Here is a 22,215-nt window from a genome sequence, read left to right as displayed (position 1 = left end):
TCCAAGCCTGAAAACCTCATTTCAATTCCCAGAACCTACATGGTAGAAGGAGAAAACTGACTATTGTAACTTGTCATTTAATACTGCGTGTTCCTGTGTCTCTCTGTGTTCATGTACATGTATTTGTACAATATGTTTGTGTTGTCTCTGTGTGCATGTGTAGTATGTGTGTATATGTGTTTATGATATCTCTCTAAAGCTGTAGATTTAAGTGTGCATCTATGCTTGTGTTTTCTCTCTGTATACATGTATATTCATGTGCCGTTGTATGTGTAGGTTTGGCTCAGTGTATGTGTTTCTGTATGTGTATACATATAGAGATGTGCACACATGCATATGTTATGATGATGGTAAGTGCCATCATAAAATTATCTAACATTTAGCTAATCTGTGTATTCTTCACAATAAAATAATCTGTTCTATAAAATTTTCTTCTCGGTAAAAATAAAACACAAACAGGTAAAAATATAGCTTTATTCACTGTGCAAGGTAATACACAATGTCTCATGTCATTTTGCTCTGTCAGCATCTGACAGGACATGAGGTTCTTGTCTAGGGAAAATCACAATGAGTTTTGTAAGTCTCTACATTGAGAAGTTAATTTTTACCTGAGAAATTGCCCCTGCAATCCTTCCTTCATTTATAAACTTGTTGACTAAGCCATACAAAAATGCAATAGATGTTGCATTTGCCATCTCTGCTAGGGGAAAAATGATACTAACAAGATATAGGAAGTGTTATTCAAATCTGTGAAGGGAAGTGGCTTCAGAGTATGAGAAACAGAAACAAATATTAAACTCCATAAATCTTCCCATATATTTTGTATATAATACCCAGAAAAGAAATAATGGGCTTTCCGTTATTATCAGATTATATGTGGAAATGATTTATTTTGTGGATAAAGGAGACTTACTCACAGGAGTTGACACAGACATGACATTGTAATTGAGATTTGGTCTCTTGGATTGCATTTTTCTCATGACTGGAAACAATCTTGTTATGTTATATTTTTCAGAATAAGGGGTTGGTAGAGCGCTTGCCTAGCAAGCACAAGGCCCTGGGTTCGGTCCCCAGTTCCAAAAAAAAGAACCAAAAAAAAAAAAGTTGCCTTGTGCCTCAGTAATGTATATTTTTATTCTTTTGACTCAAGCAGTGAGTGTCATATATATTTACTAGCCTGGTAAATGCATATGGTAAACTGGTGTCTTAGATCTGATAAAACATTTTGACAAAAATTGCTTAATTTGTGTTCATGGTTGCAGAGAGTTAGAGTCATAACCATCATGGTAGGAACCATGGCAACAGCAAGGCAGGCACTACCCAAAGCAATTGCCAAACCTATGTCTTGATAATAATGAGGCACAGAGAGCTACGTGACTTTTGAAACCTCTGAGCCAGACTCAAGTGACCCACCATCTCCAACAAGATCATACCTCCTAATTTTTTCCTAGAGAGTTCTACCAACTAGGGAAGAGCATGAAAACTTAAGCTTAAGGAAGCTATTTTTACTCGAAACCCAACATACATAGGAGGGGTTAAGAAAGGTATTATTTTAACTATCATTCCATTTCTAACTATCTACACATTTTTTTATTTTCTCATGGCAGCATTTACTCTATCATACCTTCAACTTAATTCTCCCCTCCCATGTGTACATGTGTATTTTTTTATCTCTGTGTATATGGATATATATTTGGATACACATATGAGTGCATGTGATCACGTGTATACCACAGCATGTAGAGTTCTGAGAAGAGTCTTTGACACCTCCCCTAACAATAACTTGTGGCCTGTCTCACCAACACCAGGTTATGAGTGTATTTCCCTTGTCAACCTATTTCTTGTGTAAGAAAGCAAAATGTGTATGCCTATTCTATCTACCTTGATAGGAACACATGTGGATATAATTAGTTTCTATACTAGTGTTTCTCAACATTCTTAATGCTGTGACCCTTTAATACAGTTACTCATGGTGTTCTGACATTAAAGTTATATTCAGCTTACTTCATAACTATAATTTTGCTAGTTTTATGAATTGTTATATAAATATCTGATATGCAGTATATCTGATATGGGGACCTGTGAAAGGTTGGTTCACCCCAAAAGGGATCATTGCACATAGGTTGAAAACTGCTATTGTAAACAAAGCCATAATAGAGTTGAAGCATAGGGTGTTAAAGAGGAATGAGTCTCAGTTAAGATAGCCAGTAGATACAGAAAGAATTGATTTGTGGTTTATTGCCACAGATTTTCACCTGCTCCTTCTTCTCCCCCTCTTTTCTTCTCTCTCCATCCCTTCCTTCTTTTTCACATTAGTACATTTGTCAGAAATCAAGAATTTATACAAACTCTTCACTCATCTGTGATATGACCTAGAGCTCACAGTTTGAATACTAAGTACTTGTTTTCTAAATCCAGAATGGCCCTCCACATCTTCTGGAATCTCCCAGAATTCTCAGCACTGAATATATACAGGCTAATGAGGTTTATCTGTGCCTCTTGTCTCTTAGCACATATACTCTCATTCATAAGGGAAATACTAGGTTTTCTATGTGAACAGAATAATGAGAAAGTTTCAATTTGTTTAATGCTTCATGGAGATTATTGAAGTCTCATGTGACCCCTCCAAGATGTCTCAACTGAAAGTCATGTTACAGACAAATTCTGAATGGAAGCTGAGAAATATTATCTACTAAATAGGATTTTTATTGATAAACACTAGTCTTGATAAATAAATAATGCACCTAATGATTCTTGGCAATAGGTGAATATTCAAGGCCCAAAGGACAGCAGTAACTGAACACGCTTATTCCATGACCTACAGTAAGCTTTACTATAAACACATAGAATAATAGTTCAAATAGCTTAAACTAAAGGAATTCAATTGTCAGTTCTGCTAACAAGTGAGTGACATTGAGTTGAATGCCAAAACCTCTCTTTTCCTCTTCCAGTGCATAGTCATAGCATGTAGACTAGGATATTTGTTATAGGATTTATCCATGTGTCCTGGAAAATTTATAACAAGATGTTTCCTTTTTGTTCTTTGGACTTAAGAACTCCTCACACTCATTTCTGAGCCTGTCAGGATTGTGTGGCCTTGATGCCACACAATTACTCTCATGAGGAAGCTCATCAGAAGGGTAATTTCATCTTATACATAAGCATAAGGGAATATGTTGCAGTTTTGTCTCTGAGGCTCACTGAAAGGCTCTCTTTGAAATTTGCCAGAAAGGATAATCTGACTCTACACCTTTGATTTCCAGTGAAAGACACTGTAAGCCACATAAAAACCCATATCTTATTCATGTTCAGAGACCATAACTGTGTAAATTTTCATTCTTTTTTTTTTCATGAAATTATTTATTTATTTATTTATTTATTTATTTACATTAGATTTTTATGTACATTTCAAATGTTGTCTCCTTTCTCCCACCTAACTACACACCCTTTCCTGCCTCCCTGCCCTAACATTCCCCTACACTGGAGAATTCAGGTTGGCAGGACCAAGGGTTTCTCCTCTCATTGGTTCCTAACAAGGCCATCCTCTACGACATATAAGGCATGAGTTTGTCCATGTGTGCTCTTTGGGTGGTGGTTTAGTCGCTGGTTGGTTGGTAATGTTATTCTTTTTTTTTTTTTTTTTTATTATTAACTTGAGTATTTCTTATATACATTTTTCGAGTTGTTATTCCCTTTCGGTTTCGGGCAAACATCCCCCCCCCCTCCCCTTCCTTATGGGTGTTCCCCTCCCAACCCTCCCCCCATTGCTGCCCTCTCCCCAACAGTCTAGTTCACTAGGGGTTCAGTCTTAGCAGGACCCAGGGCTTCCCCTTCCACTGGTGCTCTTACTAGGATATTCATTGCAACCAACGAGGTCAGAGTCCAGGGTCAGTCCATGTATAGTCTTTGGGTAGTGGCTTAGTCCCTGGTTCTGGTTGGTTGGCATTGCTGGTACATATGGGGTCTTGAGCTCCTTCAAGCTCTTCCAGTTCTTTCTCTGATTCCTTCAACAGGGGTCCTGTTCTCAGTTCAGTGGTTTCCTGCTGGCATACGCCTCCGTATTTGCTGTATTCTGGCTGTGTCTCTCAGGAGCGATCTGCATTCACATTTTGATCATCCGTCTTGAGTTTCATTTGTTCTAGGCCACTAGGGTAATTCAAGCATTTGGGCTAATAGCCACTTATCAATGAGTACATACCATGTATGTCTTTCTGTGATTGGGTTAGCTCACTCAGGATGATAGTTTCCAGTTCCAACCATTTGCCTACGAATTTCACAAAGTCATTGTTTTTGATGGCTGAGTAATATTCCATTGTGTAGATGTACCACATTTTCTGTATCCATTCTCTGTTGAAAGGGCATCTGGGTTCTTTCCAGCTTCTGGCTGTATGAATAAGGCTCGATGAACATAGTGGAGCACGTGTCTTTTTATGTTGGGCATCTTTTGGGTATATGCGCCAAGAGAGGTATAAGCTGGATCCTCAGGCAGTTCAATGTCCAATTTTCTGAGGAACCTCCAGACTGATTTTCCAGAATGGTTGTAGCAGTCTGCAACCCCTCAACAATGGAGGAGTGTTCCCTTTCTCCACATCCTACGCCAGCATTTGCTGTCACCTGAGTTTTTGATCTTAGCCATTCTCACTGGTGTGAGGTGAAATCTCAGGGTTGTTTTGATTTGCATTTCCCTTATGACTAACGATGTTGAACATTTCTTTAGGTGTTTCTCAGCCATTCGGCATTCCTCAGCTGTGAATTCTCTGTTTAGCTCTGAACCCCATTTTTTAATAGGGTTATTTGTCTCCCTGCGGTCTAACTTCTTGAGTTCTTTGTATATTTTGGATATAAGCCCTCTATCTGTTGCAGTATTCATAAAGATCTTTTCCCAATCTGTTGGTTGTTGTTTTGTCCCAACCACATTGTCCTTTGCCTTACAGAAGCTTTGCAGTTTTATGAGATCCCATTTGTCAATTCTTGATCTTAGAGCATAAGCCATTGGCTTGTTTCTCTTTTTGTGTAGAGGAAGGCTACTGATTTATTTGAGTTAATTTTATACCCAGCCACTTTGCTGAAGTTGTTTATCAGCTTTAGTAGTTCTCTGAGTGGAACTTTTGGGATCACTTAAATATACTATCATATCATCTGCAAATAGTGATATTTTGACTTCTTCTTTTCGATCTGTATCCCTTGACCTCCTTTTGTTGTCTGATTGCTCTGGCTAGAACTTCAAGAACTATATTGAATAAGTAGGAGAGAGTGGGCAGCCTTGTCTAGTCCCTGATTTTAGTGGGATTGCTTCAAGTTTCTCTCCATTTAGTTTGTTAGCCACTGGTTTGCTGTATATGGCTTTTTACTATGTTTAGGTATGGGCCTTGAATTCCTATTCTTTCCAGGACTTTTATCATGAAGGGGTGTTGAATTTTGTCAAATGCTTTCTCAGCATCTAATGAAATGATCATGTGGTTTTGTTCTTTCAGTTTGTTTATATAATGGATCACGTTGATGGTTTTCCAGATATTAAACCATCCCTGCATGCCTGGGATGAAGCCTACTTGATCATGGTGAATGATTGTTTTGATGTGCTCTTGGATTCGGTTTGCCAGAATTTTATTGAGTATTTTTGCCTCGATATTCATAAGGGAAATTGGTCTGAAGTTCTCTTTCTTTGTTGGGTCTTTGTGTGGTTTAGGTATAAGAGTAATTGTGGCTTCATAGAAGGAATTCGGTAGTGCTCCATCTGTTTCAATTTTGTGGAATAGTTTGGATAATATTGGTACGAGGTCTTCTATGAAGGTCTGATAGAATTCTGCACTAAACCCGTCTGGACCTGGGCTCTTTTTGGTTGGGAGACCTTTAATGACATCTTCTATTTCCTTAGGGTTATGGGGTTGTTTAACTGGTTTATCTGTTCCTGATTTAACTTTCGGTACCTGGTATCTGTCTAGAAATTGTCCATTTCCTGCAGATTTTCAAGTTTTGTTGAATATAGGCTTTATAGTAAGATCTGATGATTTTTGAATTTCCTCTGAATCTGTAGTTATGTCTCCCTTTTTCATTTCTGATTTTGTTAATTTGGACACACTCTGTGTCCTCTCGTTAGTCTGGCTAAGGGTTTATCTATCTTGTTGATTTTCTCAAAGAACCAACTTTTGGTTCTGTTGATTCTTTCTATGGTCCTTTTTGTTTCTACTTGGTTGATTTCAGCTCTGAGTTTGATTATTTCCTGCCTTCTACTCCTCCTGGGTGTATTTGCTTCTTTTTGTTCTAGAGCTTTTAGGTGTGCTGTCAAGCTGCTGACATATGCTCTTTCCTGTTTCTTTCTGCAGGCACTCAGCGCTACGAGTTTTCCTCTTAGCACAGCTTTCATTGTGTCCCATAAGTTTGGGTATGTTGTATCTTCATTTTCATTAAATTCTAAAAAGTTTTTAATTTCTTTCTTTATTTCTTCCTTGACCAGGTTATCATTGAGTAGAGCATTGTTCAATTTCCACGTATATGTGGGCATTCTTCCCTTATTGTTATTGAAGACCAGTTTTAGGCCGTGGTGGTCTGATAGCACGCATGGGATTATTTCTATCTTTCTGTACCTGTTGAGGCCCATTTTTGACCAATTATATGGTCAATTTTGGAGAAAGTACCATGAGGAGCTGAGAAGAAGGTATATCCTTTTGCTTTAGGATAGAATGTTCTATAAATATCTGTTAAGTCCATTTGGCTCATGACTTCTCTTAGTCTTTCTCGTCTCTGTTTAATTTCTGTTTCCATGATCTGTCCATTGATGAGAGTGGGTGTTGAAATCTCCTACTATTATTGTGTGAGGTGTAATGTGTGTTTTGAGCTTTAGCAAGGTTTCTTTTACGTATGTAGGTGCCCTTGTATTTGGGGCATAGATATTTAGGATTGAGAGTTCATCTTGGTGGATTTTTCCTTTGATGAATATGAAGTGTCCTTCCTTATCTTTTTTGATGACTTTTAGTTGAAAATTGACTTTATATGATATTAGAATGGCTACTCCAGCTTGCTTCTTCCGACCATTTGCTTGGAAAGTTGTTTCCCAGCCTTTCACTCTGAGGTAATGTCTGTCTTTTGTCACTGAGGTGTGTTTCCTGTAGGCAGCAGAATGCAGGGTCCTCGTTATGTATCCAGTTTGTTAATCTATGTCTTTTTATTGGGGAGTTGAGGCCATTGATGTTGAGAGATATTAAGGAATAGTGATTATTGCTTCCTGTTATATTCATATTTGGATGTGAGGTTATGTTTGTGTGCTTTTCTTCTCTTTGTTTTGTTGCCAAGGCGATTAGTTTCTTGCTTCTTCTAGGGTATAGCTTGCCTCCTTATGTTGGGCTTTACCATTTATTATCCTTTGTAGTGCTGGATTTGTAGAAAGATATTGTGTAAATTTGGTTTTGTCATGGAATATCTTGGTTTCTCCATCTATGTTGATTGAGAGTTTTGCAGGATACAGTAACCTGGTCTGGCATTTGTGTTCTCTTAGGGTCTGTATGACATCAGTCCAGGATCTTCTGGCCTTCATAGTTTCTGGCGAAAAGTCTGGTGTGATTCTGATAGGTCTGCCTTTATATGTTACTTGACCTTTTTCCCTTACTGCTTTTAATATTCTTTCTTTATTTTGTGCGTTTGGTGTTTTGACTATTATGTGACGGGAGGTGTTTCTTTTCTGGTCCAATCTATTTGGAGTTCTGTAGGCTTCTTGTATGCCTATGGGTATCTCTTTTTTTAGGTTAGGAAGTTTTCTTCTATGATTTTGTTGAAGATATTTACTGGTCCTTTGAGCTGGGAGTCTTCACTCTCTTCTATACCTATTATCCTTAGGTTTGATCTTCTCATTGAGTCCTGGATTTCCTGTATGTTTTGGACCAGTAGCTTTTTCCGCTTTACATTATCTTTGACAGTTGAGTCAATGATTTCTATGGAATCTTCTGCTCCTGAGATTCTCTCTTCCATCTCTTGTATTCTGTTGGTGATGCTTGTATCTACAGCTCCTTGTCTCTTCTTTTGGTTTCTATATCCAGGGTTGTTTCCATGTGTTCTTTCTTGATTGCTTCTATTTCCATTTTTAATTCCTTCAACTGTTTGATTGTGTTTTCCTGGAATTCTTTCAGGGATTTTGTGACTCCTCTCTATGGGCTTCTACTTGTTTATTTATGTTTTCCTGGAATTCTTTTAGGAATTTTTATGATTCCTCTCTGTAGGCTTCTACTTGTTTGTTTATGTTTTTCCTGTGTTTCTCTAAGGGAGTTCTTCATGTCTTTCTTGAAGTCCTCCAACATCATGATCAAATATGATTTTGAGACTAGATCTTGCTTTTCTGGTGTGTTTGGATATTCTGTGTTTGCTTTGGTGGGAGAATTGGGCTCCGATGATGCCATGTAGTCTTGGTTTCTGTTGCTTGGGTTCCTGCGCTTGCCTCTCGCCATCAGATTATCTCTAGTGTTACTTTGTTCTGCTATTTCTGACAGTGGCTAGACTGTCTTATAAGCCTGTGTTTCAGGAGTGCTGTAGACCTGTTTTCCTGTTTTCTTTCAGCCAGTTATGGGGACAGAGTGTTCTGTTTTCGGGCGCGTAGTTTTTCTTCTCTACAGGTCTTCAGCTGTTCCTGTGAGCCTGTGTCTTGAGTTCACCAGGCAAGTCGTTTGTAGCAGAAAAGTTTGTCTTACCTGTGGTCCCCAGGGTCAAGTTTGCTCGCGGGGTGTTGCCTATGAGCTCTCCACGGCCTCAGCAGCCAGGAAGATCTGCGCCGCCCCTTCCGGGAGGTTCCGTGCACCAGGGTTCCAGATAGCTTTTGTTTTCCTCTGGGGTCAGTACTGTGTGCAGCGTGCAGTCTCTTCTGGTTTCCCAGGCGTGTCTGCCTCTCTGAAGGTTTAGCTCTCCCTCCCACGGGATTTGGGTGCAGAGAACTGTTTATCCGGTCGGTCCCTTCAGGTGCGGTGTCTCAGACGCAGTGGATCTGCTGCTCCTGGGCCCCTCCTCTCTGGTACCCAGAGGCCGTGTACAGTTTCCTCCTGGGCCAGGGATGTGGGCAGGGGTGGGCAGCGTTGGTGGTCTCCTCCGCTCTGCTGCCTCAGGAGAGCCCGCCCGACCAGGCGGCAAGAACTCCCCTGCAGGGGGCCTGGGAGCAGAGAGCTGCTGAAGGCAGGGATCCTCCGCTGGTCCGGGAGTCTGGCCAAAACCTGTAAATTTTCATTCTTAACCATTTTAAGAAGAGCTCCATTTCCCTCTTAGTCTTTCCCTCTCTCAAGGTAATTTTTCTTTGAAACTGGATTTCACATATCCAAAGCTGACTTTGAACATGCTATGTAGCCAAAGATGTCCTTCCCCTTTTGATCTCTTAACCTTACATCTTGAATATTGAGATTCTTGTTGTATGCGGCATGCATAGTTTATTCAATGGTACTGGTATTTGAACTCAGGCTTCATGAATGCCAGGCAACCACTCTACCACTCTACCAACTAACTAATATGGCCCTGACTTCCAGTTTTTTTAACTTTATTTCTTTCACTGCAATCTTATGAAAAATTTAACAGAGCTGACATATGCACTACATATAAGTGTTGCCACGTGCGATAAAATGTTAAAGGTGCAGAGAAGGAAGTTGGGATGAGCTTATGCTTCAGTTGAGTTTCTTTGGGAAAGTAACAGCATCAAGACCACTAAAGCCTGACAGGTCCAGAAATGATCATGAGCTCTTATTTCAAATAACAAAACAGGGAGCATCTTGTTCTTATAAATTTTCAAGGAGGCAGGGATTAGTCTTATACCAAATGCCTTATTCAACATGCTAGGCATCATCAGCATCAAAGCTATCTAATGTCCTGTTAGTAGGGAAGAGGCAGCCCTTGTTTGCAGATACAAAGGGAAGAGGAGAAGCTGCCTATTTCACTGTGTCTAGGGAAAAAGTTCGTAGCAAGATATGTCCTTATTTCTGGGAGAGGGGGCAATTAGAGACTCTGTGATCTATCAGTTACATATATGTATTATAGCTATCACACTTTTCATGTTTGTCCTTTATTTTGCACTATTAGGAGGAACATCATCAAGACAAAAGGGCTTTCTTGGATGTATCCGTTCCCTACACTTGAATGGGCAGAACATAGATCTGGAGGAGAGGGCAATGGTCACTTCTGGAGTCAGACCTGGTTGTCCAGGTCATTGCAGCAGCTATGGAAACAACTGCCACAATGGGGGAAAGTGTGTGGAGAAGCATAATAGCTACTCCTGTGACTGTACCAACTCTCCATATGAAGGACCTTTCTGCCAGAAAGGTAAGACAGACATACATGCCACTAGTGTGTCTGGTTCCATAGCATAAAAAAACTATGGCCAATGATTCTGTGCCCTTAGGCAGTCCACACTATTGCTACTGCAGGTAATATACTACCTAGAGTCAATGGTACCTATGCTTTCACACAATCTATACCATTTCCCCTATGCGTGGAATTGTAGTACCCATGAGGCATTTTCAAAACAATGTTCCTCATGTCCTCAAGTGCTGTGGTCTAGCCTCAATACAGGATAGGGATTCTCAACTGGAAGCAAGGATATCTGATAGGTGCAATTTAAAAAAAAAAAATTAATACATGTTTAAACACCATCATTTTCTTTGAGGACAAACTGAAAGACAGTTTCCAGGCTTGAGATTACACTCACTGTTTCACTTGCTTATTTCCAGCATGAGGTTGTTAGCACTCACTCCCTAGCACTCCCTCACCAGCACTTTCTTGGATTTAACATTGTGATCTCTCTCTCTCTCTCTCTCTCTCACCCTTCGCTAACCCCAGTCTTTTCTTATCCAAAAAGGGAAGTAGAAAGAGAGACATTGCACAATCACATTTGCCAATAAAGCCATCACTAACTAGACTCAATTTGTGATCACTCAATCAATAGCACAAAGTTAGGAGAAAATACATGGGAGAAAGGAGTTGAAGGGGGTAGGATCAAAAAAAAATTTATATGCATCTCGGTTTGCTTTCTGCTGCTGTGACAAATGCCAAGATCCACTCAGGGAGGCAGGGTTTATCTGGTTTACATGCACAGTATATCATCAAGAGAACACAACTCAGGAACTCAAGACAGGAGGGAAAGTAAAGTCTATTTAGGAGTCTTGCTTTCTGGGCTTGCTCCTGTTAGCTTGCTCTCCCTGTTTCTTTGCACAACCCAGAGCCACTTGCCTAGATACTGCACTGCCTACAGTGGCCTAGCTTTTTTCACTGCTCTGGCTCTGCAATCTATGGTACAGATGGCTCCTCTCCTAGAATCAGGTCAGCTCTGTCCCATTGCAGCTACTGACCTTCTTGGTTGAGCCAAAATTCTCGAATCTCTAAAAGAATGAAGACTATACATAGCCAAATGCTTCCTGGACTATCTTTTGTGCTTGTGACACTATCACATGCTGCCCAACTTCATCTTCTCCCTCCATTCCTGGAGTTTCTACTGTAACTGAGGTTATACCTTCAAAAATGACCTCTACTGACCTATCATGATGCCAATTTAGCTTGTCTCTATGAGATTTTCATTACTGCAGTTCCATACCTCAAAACCCAGTAGTGTCTGGAATATTCTTATACGTAGCCAAGCTTGGTGCCAGCTAGAAATTTAGCTTTGGTCTCTCTGTCTTATGGCTTGATGGGCTTATCATGAGTAAACACTTCCCAAAAAATATTTTGCCTCAGTAATGGTGGACTCTTATTATTCACAACTGGTCTTTAAACTCCAGCTGACTAGCTTCTGTTATTTCAGAGAAACACATTTATCTCCAGAGATTGTTACTGCAATATATCACAAGATCAATCAAGATAGAATCTCTCCTTTGTCTGAAATGTAAAAGCCTAGCCTCCATCATCAGCTTAGCTTTCAATATCATGTTTCAGATTCATGTCAGATAGCAAAGTATATTCTGATCAGACATTTTTTTTTCTCAAAATGAAGTGCCAAATGCAGTTCAACAATCCTCCGCAAAATATCATGTTCAGGTCTTTCCAAACAATATTCCGTAAGCCTTTAAATTTCCATTTCAATATACTCTTCCTTGCTGTGATAAATACTATGAACAGAAGAACTTAGGGGAGCAAAATGGCTTATTTGACTTAGACATAACAATCTTTCATTAGAGGATAGAGCAATGACCCAAATCAACGACCAAGAGGCAGGATCCATAGCAGAGACAATGGAGGAATACTTGCCGACTTGCTGGCTGTGACATCCTGGTCCTGATTTCTTGGGTAATTCGGGACCACTTGCCCAAGGACGGCACTGCCAACAGTAGTCTGAGACCTCCTATATCAACCATTAAGAAAAGTCTCCCATAGATTATTCTACAGGACAATCTGATGGAGGCATTTCTCTATTGAAGATTCCTCTTCCTGGTTAACCCTGACCTGGGACAAGATTGACAAAAACTAACAAAGACATAATATATGGAATTCTTAAAGAATAAGAAAATACATTTTAACCTAATTTCAAGACAAAAATGTTCTTAGTTTTCACAAGGAGAGACCTCTCTTACCAATCTCTGAAAATTTGGAGTGCATCCTTGAGTGGTCCAATCATTACCAGAAGCACATACAGATGCAGAGGAACAGACAAGAAACTAAGGTATACAAACAGCTTACTGTAGCATTTATGACAAAAATCTTCTAATGGTGGGAGGCACTTGGACAGTGTCTCTGCCTGCATTTCTTAACATCCCATAACAATACTTTAAGTTCAGCCTCATTTTTATAGGTTCTCTTTTCTGCAACATTTTTATTTATTTTGACAATACTGCCATAACTGTTAAAATACACTTTTCACCATTTTGATCCATAAGATAATAAGCACATGTATTCTCCCTAGCCTCTTAAGTATCCTACATACTCCACATTTTTTAATTCTACCTCTATATTAAAATTAAATGATCTCCCCCAACACACACACACACACACACACACACACACACACAAGCAATGAGTGTAAGATGACCTTCTGGACAATATATTTGTTGTGACATTTGGCTCAGAGAAAAGTGATGTGGAACTAAAAAGAAGAACCATGTGCCAAGACAGAGTGCTTGAGCACAAGGGTGTTCTCTGCTGCAGTGCTCTTCTCTGCTTCATGCTGCAGCACCCTTTGTCAGGGATAAGGTTTTTAAACATGTGAAATATCAAGAATAAAATTAAGGACATGTCTTCCTTTACTAGTACTTGGCCAAATTATCAACTTTCTATTCCTGGTAGTGCTATGACAAAAGGAAAAAGTGTTCTTCTAGACTTGTTATGCTTAGTTTGCTGGAACCCCAGGAGACCTCTAGAAATTGTGACACTGATGTAATATACAAAGAGTTTTTATTATGGGAGCCCTGACCTGGTTCACTGTCCTTCTTGTGGCTCCAGTTAGGAGAACAACACCTAAGTCTAGTGATTTGATATAGATAGATTGATTAGATAGACAAACAAACAGATAGATAGATATAGGTATAGGTATAGGTATAGGTATAGGTATAGGTATAGGTATAGGTATAGGTATAGATAGAGATAGAGATACAGATACAGGTACAGATACAGATACAGATACAGATACAGATACAGATACAGATATAAATAAATACAAAGCATAAAGTGTGGCTCTTGACCCCTGGCATTACGTGATTGGGTAGGGGAAATTGAAGTGCTGTACTTCAAACCTGATAGCATTAGTTTAGACAGGGAGGCAAAATTGTGCAGCTGGAAAAAGACCTTTTTGACCTGAGAAGAAATAACTTTTTCCTCGAGGAGACCAGTGTGTGTTTTAAGGTGATAACAGCTGCCTGAGAATACTTAATTACATCTTTCTCATAGCTCAAGAGTGGGCTTCATCACTTCAAAGATACTAACTCCTGCCTTCTTCAAAGGTCGGAGCCATCTGCACTGGCAGAGTGCTGTGACAAAAGAAGTATCACAATATTCGCAATATTTGGGTGCTAGATTGGGCTCCCTTTGCCTTCCCTCTTCAAATGCCCAGGGCACATACGTTGGGGAAAGGGGGAAAGGGGATAATAATTGCTCTGGCTCCATGCATGGACAAGAGATTAGAGATGGGGGGCAAGTTTCCTGTGTTTCTTCAGGTTTATAATTTCAGAGATTTCAGCCAATATCCTTGGCTCTGTTGATTTGGATTTCATGTTGATATGGGACCTCATCATGGGTGAATGTGACAAAGAAAAATCTATTTTTTACAGCATTTGTGAGGCAGAAGTGAGACGGGGGATGTAGAGATCTCAGGATCTCCTTCAAAGACATGCTACCAATGGCCCAACTGCTTTCCAGAAAAGTCTACTTTCTTAGACTGTTTGTAAAGATTGAGTTTCATTTTTAGGTATCTGATTGTATAAACTTATGCCACGAGTGTGAGGAAGCCAAAGGAGGCCAGAAGAGAGAATCAGATTCCTTGAAACTCAGGATACAGGTGGTTTTAGGGCTTAAGAGGGCACTAAGAATGAAATTAAAGTGCTCTGGAGGAGGAAGAGCACTTAGCCTCTGATCCATTGCTCAGTCCATGTGATGCTCAATCGCTCTCAGGGATGGTGCCTTTGATTTGTTTGATTTGCTGTTTTGCTTAGGGCTAGTTCTTATGTAGATTTCATTCCTTAAAAGAATGATAAAAATATCCTTCTACTTATGTAGCTTTTTGATTTTGTTCATGCTTAAAAACTTTATTGTTAATGTAAGTGAGTCTTAATTACTGGGAGACCTCCCCTCCCCAAGTGAGACATGAGAATGGAGTTCAATGCGAATGCAAGAGGTTTCTTTTGAATCTATTGGCTAGCAAGCATATAACACACATTCCAACTCTATCTGGGACCACAATATCAGGTGACTATCAATCTGCAGTTTTTCAAGAATATTCTTGCTCTTCTGGAGAACTGTGGGTGGAGAATGGAACTTAGCCTGGCCTTGACCTGAGGCAGTGGGTTGAAGGCTGGAGAAAGTCCCTAGGGATCTTCATTAGTCTTTTAGAAACAATTTAAATTCAAAGCCCCACACTCCATCTCCCACCCCCAGCTCCCAGTTCAGATGTATATTGTCACAAGTTAAATAAGCAGAGTTGCCTCAAAAAAGCAGAAAAGGAAGCTACTGAGGGGAAGACTGGAACTTTTATATGTATATGGAGGAAAGTGGGGACAGATCTATATTCATCATATGAGAGGGAGTTCACAACATTTGTCTTTCTGCACCTTGCTTATTACTTTTCAGTCTTTTAAGCTAATGATGTACAATTGCATGCATTTATCTGAGACTCGCATAGTTTGGTCTTTAGAGCTAAATATGCTCTCAGGATAAACATCTCCTGTACAGTGATTCAGAGAGGGCTCTGTACTCAAAGTGGGCTAAACCCCCACCCCAGAACTGGAATGGGTTTGATGGCTTCAGGTACTTAAGAATAATCTTGGCTGTAAAAAATGTTAAGAGGCTTTTAACAGTCTATTGCATCTCAAAGGAACAGAGGAAGGCTACTTGCCTTAAAAGCCTCCAGTTAATTGTTGTAATAAGGCCTAGGTGAGAAGTGTGTTGTTATGGTTTCCCCTTGGTTAAATTGATGGGGGTAGTGGCAAGGGGTTGTGGGAAGGTGTATATTTGCATCTCAAAGGCACAGAGGAGGTTAACACTGACAGGATTCCAAGTGTAAAAGTGGCTGCTTAAATCATAAGGCTTGGGTGGAAAGTGTGTTGGTGTGGTTACTGCATGCTTTAATTGACAGGAGTGGTGGAGTGGGATGGGTTTGGGGGGCGGGGGAAAGCAGGCTGCTAGACCATATGACCTTGTAAATCTTTTTGCCCTGGCTGACATTCATTCTGACATAGGTGTGTACACCCTCTTTGTTAGTCAGCATAACTGTAAGGAAACATCTGACAGAAATTAATTTCAGCGTTTTCATAGTGTTAAAAAATGTATGCTGCCCTAGTTCCTGTTGCTCTCACATTCTCTTCACAACTCACAGTCTCCTTCCCAAACACCTCCAGGCCACTCCTCTCCTTCTGTCTCTGAATCTGCCTAGCCAGGAATTCTCATATAGCAGAACCCTAACACATGTTCCCTCCTTTTATTATCTTTCTCCCATTAGATAATGTTGTCACTTCATCCATGTTATAGGAATTTTTTTTATTTCTATTGACAAAGCATTTTCTGGGTATTCCCCAGTTTTCTTGCCTGTTGATCTATTCATGATCCCTGGAATGTCTCCATTTTCTGATATTTATGAATAAGATTACTAAGGAAATTCATGTGCATGTATACAAGGGCACATGCTTTATTTTGTTTCAAAATGATTTTTAGTGTATTTATTCACTAGGGTGTGTGAAGCTACTGTGAGGTCCATATGTATCATGTGATCCTATGGAAGAGAACCAATTTCAGAATTTTGTTTCTCCCATCTGTAAGTGAAGGCACAGTGAAGAATCTATGGAAATGGGTGCTCCATGGAGAGTGTAATTTTATTGATTGTAGATAAGAGAGAGAGAACAGATAGAGACATTGGGAAGAGTCCAGAGAAGAGAGAAAAAGAAGGAGACAGGGCTGACCAGGGCCTGTGCTGTCTCTCCTGCAGGGTTAGGAGAGTGGCACAGTGGAAATGTGGAAAGAACAGCAGGGACAAAAAAGGGAAGAAAAGAGGCATGAGCAGGGTGTGTGTGTCACAGGATTGCTTGCTAGTTTTCTAATCTGTATTAGCCAAAGAGCTAGGATTGTAGAGCAAGTAAAATGGACCAGTGGACCAGGATGCTACTGTGGGCTTTGAAATGTATAATAGGTATAAGACAAGACTTTGATAGACAACCACATATGTTGATGGAACTGGCCCTTTCTGGCCAGCAGAAATCTGTTTTTGGGGAATTCTGCCTATGATCAGAGTCCAAATTGAGCTGAGGATAGACCAAGTCTCTGGTCCTCCCCTTTGGGGGAATGCTTGGAAGTTTTCCATTTGTACCTAACCTCACTGTGTAACATTGAGAATAAAATTGAGACACTTGATTGGTGAGTGACACATGGACATACCTGCTGAGTCATCTTGTTGCCCTATGGTTCATCTCTTGAGGAACTGCCAAATTGTTTTTCAAAGGGGGTTGCATATTTTCCATCCTTATCATAAATGACAGAACCAGTGTTTCAGTACTCTCACACACCAGTTAGTGTATGCCTGTCTTGCAGCATACATCCTACTGTATGGGAAATGGGAAATGGGAAATGGTGCCATACCATGGCTCTGGAGTGTTCATACCTAATGACTAGTCATGATGAAGATTCTTTCAGATAATTACTCTGCATTTCAATGTTCTTCTCTTAAAAACTGCATATCTAATCCTTTTGCAGATTGTGATTCTTGTTGCCATTTAGTTACAATTATTTTTGTCTTCTGAATATATGTTCTTATAAAAATATAGTATGCAAATTTCTCCTACCATTCTGTGGGTTTTCTTCTCACATTACTTATTGTTGTGTTTTATAAAAAATGGAGGTATGATGCAGTGGGCCGGGTGTCTTACTGGGCCCTGCCAAGGTATCAGCTTGAGCAATCAAGCCATGTGATAGAATGAATATAAAGGAGGTTTATTGATAGGAAGGGAGAGGGTCCTGGAAAGGAGTAGAGGCAGAGAAAAGGGAAAAGAAAAGGAGAGAAAGAAAAGAGAGATGAAGAAAGAAAGAGGGGGAAGAGGCTGGCTGGGGACGTGGGAGGATGGGAGAGGGGCATAAGTGGAAAAGGGGGTGCAAACATTTTTTTTGTTTTTTTAAATTTTTCTATCTTTAAAAAATTTTTATTTATTTTTACACTCCAAATTTTATTCCCTTCCCGGTCCAACCTCAGACTTCCACATCCCATACCTCATCCCTTCCCCCATGTCTCTCATCCCACCCACCCCACCTGACCTCTAAACTCCCTGGGGCCTCCAGTCTCTTGAGGGCTAAGTGTATTTTCTCTGGCTGAAACCAGACCCAGTAGTCCTCTGCTGTACCTGTGTTAGGGGCCTCATATCAGCTGGTGTACTTTTCTTATAACAAGCTAAGCTACTACCTGGCTGTTGCTAGATGTTTTTTGGGCAGAGCCAATAAGAAATGATAGCATTTCTACATTTTGGTTTAATTAAATGTGAAGAACTAGTGATGGTGAGGCAGAAATGGGTCTGATGTTCTTTAAATACTTCTGATGACTCTGGGGTAAAGCTTGCATCCTTTGGAAACTTAAGAAAATTGGGATGGGGAAGCTCATCAAGAACTGAAAGATATGGCTGTTTCATTGCTGACCAAGGTATGTGGAACAATCTGTGGCTACAAAAATGCAGGCCTTGTAGATTGGAGCACATGTGGGTTGCTTCTCTGGAGCTGTCCTAGCTACAGATTTTGAGTAAACACATGGAATTGTAAAGGTGCCTAAACATGTATACATATATAGAGGCAGAAAGTAAAGTTAGATAGAAGAAAAACTTTTGGTTTCATGCACATTTGAAACTTTTAGGTAATGGTCTTATTATTTCAGGACAGATGTCATACAGACCCTAAGAGAACACAAAGGCCATACCATGTTACTGTATCCTGCAAAACTCTCAATTAACATAGATGGAGAGAACAAGATATTCCATGACAAAACCAAATTTACACAATATCTTTCAACTAATCCAGCGATATACAAAGGATAATAAATGGTAAAGCCCTACATAAGGAGGCAAGCTACAACCTAGAGAAAGCAAGAAACTATTCGTCTTGGCAACAAAACAAAGAGAAGAAAAGCACACAAACATAATTTCACATCCAAATTTTAATATAACAGGAAACAATAAACACTATTCCTTAATATCTCTCAACATCAATGGTCTCCACTCCCCAATAAAAAGACATAGATTAACAAACTGGATACGCAATGAAGACCCTGAATTCTGCTGCCTACAGGAAACATACCTCAGAAACAAAGACAGACACTACCTCAGAGTGAAAGGCTGGAAAACAACTTTCTAAACAAATGGTCAGAAGAAGCAAGCAGGAGTAGCCATTCTAATATCGAATAAAATCAATTTTCAACTAAAAGTGATCAAAAAAGATAAGGAAGGACACTTTATATTCATCAAAGGAAAAATCCACCAAGATGAACTCTCAATCCTAAATATCTATGCTCCAAATAAAAGGGAACCTACATTCATAAAAGAAACCTTACTAAAGCTCAAAACACACATTGCACCTCACACAATAATAGTAGGAGATTTCAACACCCCACTATCGTCAATGGACAGATCATGGAAACAGAAATGAAACAGAGACATAGACAGACAAAGAGAAGTCATGAACCAAATGGACTTAACAGGTATTTATAGAACATTCTGTCCCAAAGCAAAAGGATATACCTTCTTCTCAGCTCCTCATGGTACTTTCTCCAAAATTGACCATATAATTGGTCAAAAAACGGGCCTCAACAGGTACAGAAAGATAGAAATAATCCCATGCGTGCTATCAGACCACCACGGTATAAAGCTGGTCTTCAATAACAATAAGGGAAGAACGCCCACATATACGTGGAAGTTGAACAATGCTCTACTCAACGATAACCTGGTCAAGGAAGAAATAAAGAAAGAAATTAAAGACTTCTTAGAATTTAATGAAAATGAAGGTACAACATACCCAAACTTATGGGACACAATGAAAGCTGTGCTAAGAGGAAAACTCATAGCTCTGAGTGCCTGCAGAAAGAAACACGAGAGAGCATATGTCAGCAGCTTGACAGCACACCTAAAAGCTCTAGAACAAAAAGAAGCAAATACACCCAGGAGGAGTAGAAGACAGGAAATAATCAAACTCAGAGCTGAAATCAGCCAAGTAGAAACAAAAAGGACCATAGAAAGAATCAACAGAACCAAAATCAACAAGATAGATAAACTCTTAGCCAGACTAATGAGATGACACAGAGAGTATGTCCAAATTAACAAGATCAGAAATGAAAAGGGAGACATAACTACAGCATCAGAGGAAATTCAAAAAATCATCAAATCCTACTACAAAAGCCTATATTCCGCAAAACTTGAAAATCTGCAGGAAATGGACAGATACCAGGCACCGAAGTTAAATCAGAAACAGATAAACAATTTAAACAACCCCATATCTCCTAATGAAATAGAAGCAGTTACTCAGGATCTACCAACAAAAAAGAGCCCAAGTCCAAATGGGTTTAGCACAGAATTCTATAAGGTCTTCATAGAAGACCTCATACCAATACTATCCAAACTATTCCACAAAATTGAAATGGATGGATCACTACCGAATTACTTCCATTAATCCAGAATTATTCTTATACCTAAACCACACAAAGACCCAACAAAGAGAGAGAACTTCAGACCAATTTCTCTTATGAATAATGATGCAAAAATACTACATAAAATTCTGGCAAACCGAATCCAAGGGCACATCAAAACAATCATCCACCATGATCAAGTAGGCTTCATCCCAGGCATGCAGGGATGGTTTAATGTATGAAAACCATCAATGTGATCCATCATATAAACAAACTGTAAGAACAAAAACATATGATCATTTAATTAGATGCTGCGAGGAAGCATTTGACAAAATTCAACACCCCTTCATGATAAAAGTCCTGGAAAGAATAGGAATTCAAGGCCCATACCTAAACATAGTAAAAGCAAACCAGTCACTAACAATAAACTAAATGGACAGAAACTTGAAGCAATGCCACTAAAATCAGGGACTAGACAAGGCTGCCCACTCTCTCCCTACTGATTCCATATAGTTCTTGTAGTTTGAGCCAGATCAATCAGACAACAAAAGGAGATCAAGGGAATACACACTTCAGTGTGACTTTAACCAAGCATGCAAAATATCTGTACAATAAGAAGTTCAAGCCTCTAAAGAAAGAAACTGAAGAAGACCTCAGAAGATGGAAAGATCTCCCATGCTCATGGATTGGCAGGATTAATATAGTAAAAATGGCCATTCTACCAAAAGCGATCTACAGATTCAATGCAATCCCCATCAAAATACCAATCCAATTCTTCAAAGAGTTAGACAGAACAATCTGCAAATTCATCTGGAATAACAAAAAACCCAGGATAGCTAAAACTATCCTCAACAATAAAAGGACTTCAGGAGGAATCACTATCCCAGATCTCAAGCAGTATTACAGAGCAATAGTGATAAAAACTGCATGGTATTGGTACAGAGACAGACAGATAGACCAATGGAACCGAATTGAAGACCCAGAAATGAACCCACACACCTATGGGCACTTGATTTTTGACAAAGGAGCCAAAACCATCCAATGGAAAAAAGATAGCATTTTCAGCAAGTGGTGCTTGTTCAACTGGAGGTCAACATGTAGAAGAATGCAGATCGATCCATGCTTACCACCCTGTACAAAGCTTAAGTCCAAGTGGATTAAGGAATTCCACACCAAACCAGATGCACTGAAACTAATAGAAGAAAAAGTGGGGAAGCATCTTGAACACATTGGCACTAGAGAAAATTTCCTGAAGAAAACACCAATGGCTTATGCTCTAAGATCAAGAAACGAAAAATGGGATCTCATAAAAGTGCAAAGCTTCTGTAAGGCAAAGGATACTATGGTTAGGACAAAACGGCAACCAACAGATTGGGAAAAGATCTTTACCAATCCTACAACAGATAGAGGGCTTATATCCAAAATGTAGAAAGAACACAAGAAGTTAGACCATAAGGGAGACAAATAACCCTATTAAAAAATGGAGTTCAGAGGTAAACAAAGAATTCAGAGCTGAGGAATACTGAACGGCTGAGAAACACCTAAGGAAATGTTCAACATCTTTAGTCATAAGGAAAATGCAAGTCAAAACAACCCTGAGATTTCACCTCATACCAGTGAGCATGGCTAAGATCAAAAGCTCAGGTGACAGCAAATGCTAGCGAGGATGTGGAGAAAGAGGTATACTCCTCCATTGTTGGAAGGATTGCAGACTGGTACAACCATTCTGGAAATCTGGCTGGAGGTTCCTCAGAAAATGGGACATTGAACTACCTGAGGACCCAGCTGTATCTCTCTTGGGCATATACCCAAAAGATGCCCCAACATATACCAAAGACTCATGCTCCACTATGTTCATAGCTGCCTTATTTATAACAGCCAGAAGCTGGAAAGAACCAGATGCCCTTAAACAGACGAATGGATACAGAAATTGTGGTACATCTACACAATGGAATATTACTCAGCTATCAAAAACA

The 22,215-nt window shown here is 39.6% G+C and overlaps 1 protein-coding gene across 1 annotated transcript in view; it reads left to right on the top strand.

The window, feature by feature from the left end:
• Positions 1–22,215, top strand: part of LOC116911743 (contactin-associated protein like 5-3) — an 820,968-nt gene that overhangs the window by 712,458 nt on the left and 86,295 nt on the right. Inside the window, exon 18 of the mRNA XM_032915729.1 lies at positions 10,042–10,281. Within this exon, the coding sequence (XP_032771620.1) occupies positions 10,042–10,281 (240 nt within the window). The remainder of the gene's footprint in view (positions 1–10,041; positions 10,282–22,215) is intronic.

Source organism: Rattus rattus, chromosome 10 (assembly GCF_011064425.1).
Source record: "Rattus rattus isolate New Zealand chromosome 10, Rrattus_CSIRO_v1, whole genome shotgun sequence".
Lineage (NCBI taxonomy): Eukaryota > Metazoa > Chordata > Mammalia > Rodentia > Muridae > Rattus > Rattus rattus.
The sequence above is the reverse complement of the archived record's forward strand: the minus strand, read 5'-3'. Positions and strand labels throughout refer to the sequence as shown.